Raw genomic sequence first — 7,424 nt, forward strand, 5'->3', positions numbered from 1 at the left:
AACACGTAATTTTATAGCATATATATATATATATATATATATATATATATAAACATGCAAAATATATCAAATATACAGTTCTGCTCTGTATATTTTATTACAGTGTATGACTACATACATTCGAATATTTTTCGAACCCATACCTTCTTCGTCTGTTAGTTAAACATGATTTGAAACGAAAGAAACTTATTTCCACGTCACATGAAGTGACGGGAGCAAAATTAATTTTTTTATTTTATTTATTTTAACTAGCTACCTACTGAATACAAATTACATTTATAAAACAAAAATGTTTCTAGCCACTACCGTAAGAGCCAGGCTCGTGTACGGTGTGGTCTTAGTCAATAATATAACATAAAATTTTCAAGGACACTTTACTAAATACAATAAGTAACTTAATTCAAACCAATAAATACAACACAAGAGCAAGAATAAAGAAGAAAGAGAAAAAGAGAGAAAAATACACATTTAATATAAATTGACAATTCGACAGAAGCCAGTGATATTCAATAAAAACAAGAATATAGTAGAGAGAAATAAAATGTAAAAAAATACATTTGTTAATATTATATTATGTCGTGGTTAATTTTACAAATTTATTTTTTGAAAGTTTCAATTTTTTAAACTTTCAAATTTGGAAAATGGTTTGTAATTGTATTATAAAGTCTTAGGCCGAAATAAAGTATTGAATGTTTTCACTGTCACTGTTTCCTGTTCGATTTTCAGTAGTTGCTAGCTGATCTCGTATCTGAGAAAGATAAGTATCCTAAATTTGTCTCGAAAATAGTTTTCAATTTCTATGTCACTACTAGGGAAGGTTCCACTACGACTTGATCCATGGCCATGGACAAATTTTCCACCGATTTAAGGGACTGCAATGTATTTCAATGAATGCCCGTTTCCAATCTCTAGTTTGTGTTTGACACAAGTTACAAAATATAAACTCTCCATTCGAAGAAAATAATGCATCTCCTCAGAATTCCTCCACGAAATTTTGTACCTAAATTTTAAGAAATATATTTTCAAACGTATACAATACCCATTCGAATAATACGTATTTTCTTATTTTCAAACAGATCGTTTACCTCTGATTAATTATCTGAATGTCATTGGCTTCGAAACGACACAGTTTCCTCGTCCGCCTTCCCGTCATTCGATGTGACCACTTTCTTAGTACACACGACTGTCCCTGAGCACTTGCAGCTTGAGCTTCGTGTACGTTGCACCTGTAACCTTGCTCATGCACACGACACACAAGTCCCCAAGTTCCGAGCTTTGCACATAACCTCCAATAACATAAATGAAAATGACAGTTTTCAATGTATGTGGATTTCGTGTGATAATCAAATTGGCCACATTATTGAACAACATCGCTACTCAGATAAACTGAAGAGCTTTATGAATACGCTGATAATTTTACAAGCAGAACGGTTTGAAGGCTACACTTACTTACTTACTTACTTACAAATGGCTTTTAAGGAACCCGAAGGTTCATTGCCGCCCTCACATAAGCCCGCCATCGGTCCCTATCCTGTGCAAGATTAATCCAGTCTCTATCATCATACCCCACCTCCCTCAAATCCATTTTAATATTATCCTCCCATCTACGTCTCGGCCTCCCTAAAGGTCTTTTTCCCTCCGGTCTCCCAACTAACACTCTATATGCATTTCTGGATTCGCCCATACGTGCTACATGCCCTGCCCATCTCAAACGTCTGGATTTTAAGTTCCTGAATATGTCAGGTGAAGAATACAATGCGTGCAGTTCTGTGTTGTGTAACTTTCTCCATTCTCCTGTAACTTCATCCCGCTTAGCCCCAAATATTTTCCTAAGCACCTTATTCTCAAAAACCCTTAACCTATGTTCCTCTCTCAGAGTGAGAGTCCAAGTTTCACAACCATACAGAACAACCGGAAATATAACTGTTTTATAAATTCTAACTTTCAGATTTTTGGACAGCAGACTGGATGATAAGAGCTTCTCAACCGAATAATAACACGCATTTCCCATATTTATTCTGCGTTTCTGCGTTTCTGAAGGTTACACACAATGTATTAAATTAAATTTTGTTCTACTCCTTCGTTTTAACCTACATGACTTTAAATTTCAAGCTGCCTTCCATTTTATTACATACTTTTGGGTGGGACAAAAGCGTCTGAATGAGATGAAGGTGATAATGCCAGTGAAATGAGTCCGGGATCCAGCATCGAAAGTTACCCAGCATTTGCTTATATTGGGTCGAGGGAACACTCCGGGAAAACCCTAAACCAGGTAACTTGCCCCGACTGGAAATCGAACCCGGGCCACCTGGTTTTGCGGCCAGACGCGCTAACCGTTACTCCACAGGTGTGGACAAAATCTAAGTTACAACGAACTTAATTTATATTCCAATTTTCATATAAATCGGTTCAGCCATTATCGTGTGAAAAGGTAACAAACACTTAGACAGACATACAGTACAAACAAAAATTAAAAAAAAAAAAAAAGTGGTTTTCGGTTTCAGGATGGTTAATTATACATGTTAACATCTATTATTTTTGGAAAAGCGAAAATTACCAGAAAAATTCGGTTAAAGATTTATTATTAGTATAGATTCACAAATTTAAAATAAATGTTATAGTCCAGACCAGTGATCACCAAAACCTGTGTCGCGACACATGCTCCTGTCTCCACTCAAGCGTAACCATGGCCTCATATCCCCACCCTCTGTTTACAGCCTTCACTTCGATATAAGACAAGACATTTATCAGCAGCGGACGCACGCATGTAATGTTACAAGTGTGTAGGATAATATGTTTCGATGTCTTTTCCAAAACAGAAAACAATATGTAAAAACTTAATTCTATGGAGCATGGGAGCAAAAGTATTTTTTTTTTTATGCAGATGGCAAAAATATGAGATACTTAATTTGTAAGGTTTTAAATGAAGTATAAAAGAACAATGTACGTTGTCATTATTCCTCTTAATATAAAGACTACCACGCCCTTACCTGTAAATTGAATTTTTCATTAATAAACGAACAATAAAAAGAATCGTCTTGTATGTCTTAATCGGGGTAAAATACTTCGACGTTTTTTTCGACGTATGTAGCGTAATTTGAATTTTTCATCTTCTATATCTTAATCGGGGTAAAATGCTTCGACGTTTTTTTCGACGTATGTAGCGTAATTTGAATTTTTCATTAATAAACAAACAATAAAAAGGATCAGCTTCTATATCTTAATCGGGGTAAAATGCTTCGACCTTTTTTCGACGTATGTAGCGTAATTTGAATTTTTCATTAATAAACGAACAATAAAAAGTATCGTCTTGTATGTCTTAATCGGGGTAAAATACTTCGACGTTTTTTTCGACGTATGTAGCGTAATTTGAATTTTTCATCTTCTATATCTTAATCGGGGTAAAATGCTTAGACGTTTTTTTTCGACGTATGTAGCGTAATTTGAATTTTTCATTAATAAACAAACAATAAAAAGGATCAGCTTCTATATCTTAATCGGGGTAAAATGCTTCGACTTTTTTTCGACGTATGTAGCGTAATTTGAATTTTTCATTAATAAACAAACAATAAAAAGAATCAGCTTCTATATCTTAATCGGGGTAAAATGCTTCGACGTTTTTTCCGACGTATGTAGCGTAATTTGAATATTTCATTAATAAACAAACAATAAAAAGGATCAGTTTCTATATCTTAATCGGGGTAAAATGCTTCGACTTTTTTTCGACGTATGTAGTGTAATTTGAATATTTCATTAATAAACAAACAATAAAAAGGATCAGCTTCTATGTCTTAATCGGGGTAAAATGCTTCGACGTTTTTTTTTAAGTATGTAGCGTAATTTACAACTTCTTGACCAGCCCAGTACGAATATCTGCTGATGTAAAGTACACGTTCTTTTTATGGTAAATAAGAAAATATATTTTATTTTATTAATAATACAAAAATAATGAATACGAGGATAAAAGTTAACACGGAAAAAAGTGTGCGTAATTAATAAGTAGAAGAATATTATATTGTTTTTGTGTCACAGTCCGTCCCTGCATTACCTGAGGAGATACTCCACCCATCTCCCTGCGATAGTGGTGTGCGGGTTGCATTTCTGTTACGTCACAATTTCGTGGTGTTTGGCAACCACTGGTCCAGACACTTGATCTGAAGACATTAATTCGTCAATTTAAACACAGAAACTTAATCATAAACAAAAGAAAGAAAAAAAATAGTTCAGAGAAGTTTGGGGGAGCAGTGCCCCCCTATGCCCCCTTCCCATAACTCCGCTTATGGTTCTTATGCTTCTCGCAATAGAGGTTCAGGGCACATACTTTCCTAACTAAATAATTTACAGTATGAGACGGCCTGGTCGATGCATCCTGCATAATTACCAAGAGAGAAATAACTTTAGCATATTTTCTAAGTCTGTTCTGAAAAAAGCTAATAACATGTTATTGTTATAGAAACATCTTAACATTTAACAAAATTAAGGTAATTTCCTAGTACCCGGTACTCATTACATAGGTCGTTTTTGTGTTTACACAGTGGTTCCTTTCTGAAAATAAAAACGATAAAAATATTTTCTTTTGTCGGAAATGAACTACAACCTAAACTAACCTAACCTAACCTAAGAACACATTATTGTAGATAACGATAAAAATATTTTCTTTTGTCGGACATGAACTACAACCTAAACTAAACTAACTTAACCTAAGAACACATTCAAAAATATATTACAAACTGACTAGAATCACATCTAGTAACAAACTATTAAAATTCTTTTCAGAAAGGAGCCACTGTGTAAACATAAAAACGACCTATGTAACGAGTACCGGGTACTAGGAAACTACCAAAATTAAAATACTGCTATGTTTTATAATAATAATAATAATTTATTTAATCTGACAGGATTAAGGCCATAAGGCCTTCTCTTCCATCCTACCAGATAGCACATATAAATACAAAAAAGAAATACAAACACTCATGAAAATGATACAAATTAAGTTAAAGCTCTATAGAGGGTCAACAGACTCAAAAGTACATTATAGAGCTCTCATCGAGCTAATACAACAAAAGGAAAGAAAACAGAGATAGCAATGATGTTATTGATAACTGACAATAATAATAATAATAATAATAATAATAATAATAATAATAATAATAATAATAATAATAATAATAATAAATACATTACATATTAATCTTCAATTTTACAACAGCATAGTTACAATATTTACTATATGTCATGGGTTAAGGTGAAGTTGCGCAACCTGACATGTATTCAACAAGCAATTCCACGAAATAGAATGTGATTTTTTAATTTAAATTTGAATTTTGATATTGTCCGACAGTCTCTGACGTGGTCAGGGAGAGAATTCCAGAGGCGTGGAATAGATATGCTGAAAGATGATAAGTAGAAGGATGTTCTGTGCAGAGGAATAGAGAGAAGGTACATGTTCCGGGTTCGAGGTAGTGAAAGGTAAACAAAACGAGATGCTAGGTAAGAGGGTGTGGAGGTGTGGATGATTTTAAATAGTAATAAGAGAGAGTTGAAGAATCTTCTTTCTTTAAGTGGACTCCAAGACAACAATTCTAGTGACGGTGTTACATGATCGAATTTTCTAATGTTACAAACGAAACGAACGCAGATATTGTGAACACGCTGTAGTCTATGGGCAAGATCAGTATTTAGATTCGTGAATAGAGAATCGCAATAATCGAAGTGGGGCATCACTAAAGTTTGGATCAGGTTCTTTTTAAGGCTGAGAGGTAAAATATTGATTAAGTGTTTGAGGGAATGAATTATGGAAAAAGTTTTCTTACATATATAGGTTACTTGACTTTGAAAATTTAAATTTGAATCTAAATATACCCCTAAATTTTTGTACTGTCTTACTATATGTAATTGTAGTATTATTTATTTTTGTATTTGATACAGTGGCTAGATCTATTTACCTTCATCATCGGCATGGTCCCTTCCAGAGGATGGCCCTTCGGCCAAGTAGACATGCCTTTCTTCGAGTGTCCCTTCGACGCGTCCTCTTGGGGCCTCCCTTTGCTGGCAGGATCACATTTTTTTACTCGTCCCTCACTCACAGTGTCCACAACAATGCCACCCTTTTCATTGTTGCCCAGACTCTCTTTGGAGCCTCGGGAAACGTCTTCATTGTCATTTAGGTTTTCACTGATAGTAGAACTGCTCTTCTTCAGACTGGTCAACGACTTGCTCCTCACGAAGGGCTGAGGAGAGTCCTCGCTCGTGCTCTTCCGCAGAGAGCCATCGGTCAGGTTGGCCTCGTGCTCCGCGGTCGGTATACTCACGACGAACAGGACTCCAGCCATCTCGTCCCGGCCGCCTACTGTCCGAATGTCAACATCACAGCGCGCACTGAACCTCACGCCTCTACTTATAAACTTCCCGCCGGGCCGCAGATGGCAGCACCGTCGAACTGATTATGCGCATCGCTCAAATTATGCTCGCGTTCAGTTGACATCATGTCGTTGTAAACTCGTTCTGTCGTTCATTTCTTAAGGAAGGTGTTAAATTATACTGGATCGAGGCGGTTCCAAACAAGAGACAGCCGCTTGTTTTAACCGGAAACAATCGCATCGTCGCCATGTTTAAACCTATCAATAACAACTATGATACTCGTTCTAAAATTTAGACACTTGGGGCTCGGTGGATCATGCATATTGAAAGACCTATTTACATAATAAAGCCATCGTTTATGTATTGAACTATTAGTTCTTGAAAGGTACAATATTTTATTATTGATACTAGCCGTACCCGTGCGCTCCGCTGCACTCATTAGAAATAAATATAAAGTAATTACATAATTAAAATAGGACATTTGATCCAGGGAACATTCGTGTTTGATAGAAGGATAAATCGTTTAATATGTTACTTAATTTAAATTGTATTTTAATAATTAAAATGCGATCATTTTGGTCCAGAGACACTCATTTGGTGCAATGACAATTCCTTTAACATGTTTCTTAATTTTTATTACATGCAACCATAGTTTAATGAACATTGACATCATTTAGATTTAATATGTATGTTTTATTTTACTTGTTATAGGTTTCCATTGGATTATGGTAATAACTTAATTTTAACCCTTGTTTTCTACATATTCAGCAAATGGCGCTTGGCCCACTATGGTTCTGAACCCTTCAAATAACTTATATTATATTATATTATATTATATTATATTATATTATATTATATTATATTATATTATATTATATTATATTATATTATATTATATTATATTATATCAAAAGTTACTGTAATAACATTATAGCATTATGTCCATCTAGAGAAACTACACTTTCCAATGGTGAAATAATAATTAATTATACAAATCGGTTAATTTAGCTTCCGATATTACTTCATACAAACACAGAAACATTGTCTGTAGGCTTTGTTTCATA

The 7,424-nt window shown here is 34.5% G+C and overlaps 1 protein-coding gene across 1 annotated transcript in view; it reads right to left on the reverse strand.

Annotated features, from left to right (window-relative positions):
- The window catches only part of LOC138703701 (uncharacterized), a 101,764-nt gene extending 95,312 nt beyond the window's left edge, over positions 1-6,452 (reverse strand). The window contains exon 1 of the mRNA XM_069831802.1: positions 5,946-6,452. Within this exon, the coding sequence (XP_069687903.1) occupies positions 5,946-6,332 (387 nt within the window). The 5' untranslated portion in view covers positions 6,333-6,452. The remainder of the gene's footprint in view (positions 1-5,945) is intronic.
- Between the last annotated feature and the right edge of the window lie 972 nt (positions 6,453-7,424).

This window comes from Periplaneta americana, chromosome 7 (assembly GCF_040183065.1).
Source record: "Periplaneta americana isolate PAMFEO1 chromosome 7, P.americana_PAMFEO1_priV1, whole genome shotgun sequence".
NCBI classification, from domain to species: Eukaryota; Metazoa; Arthropoda; class Insecta; order Blattodea; family Blattidae; genus Periplaneta; species Periplaneta americana.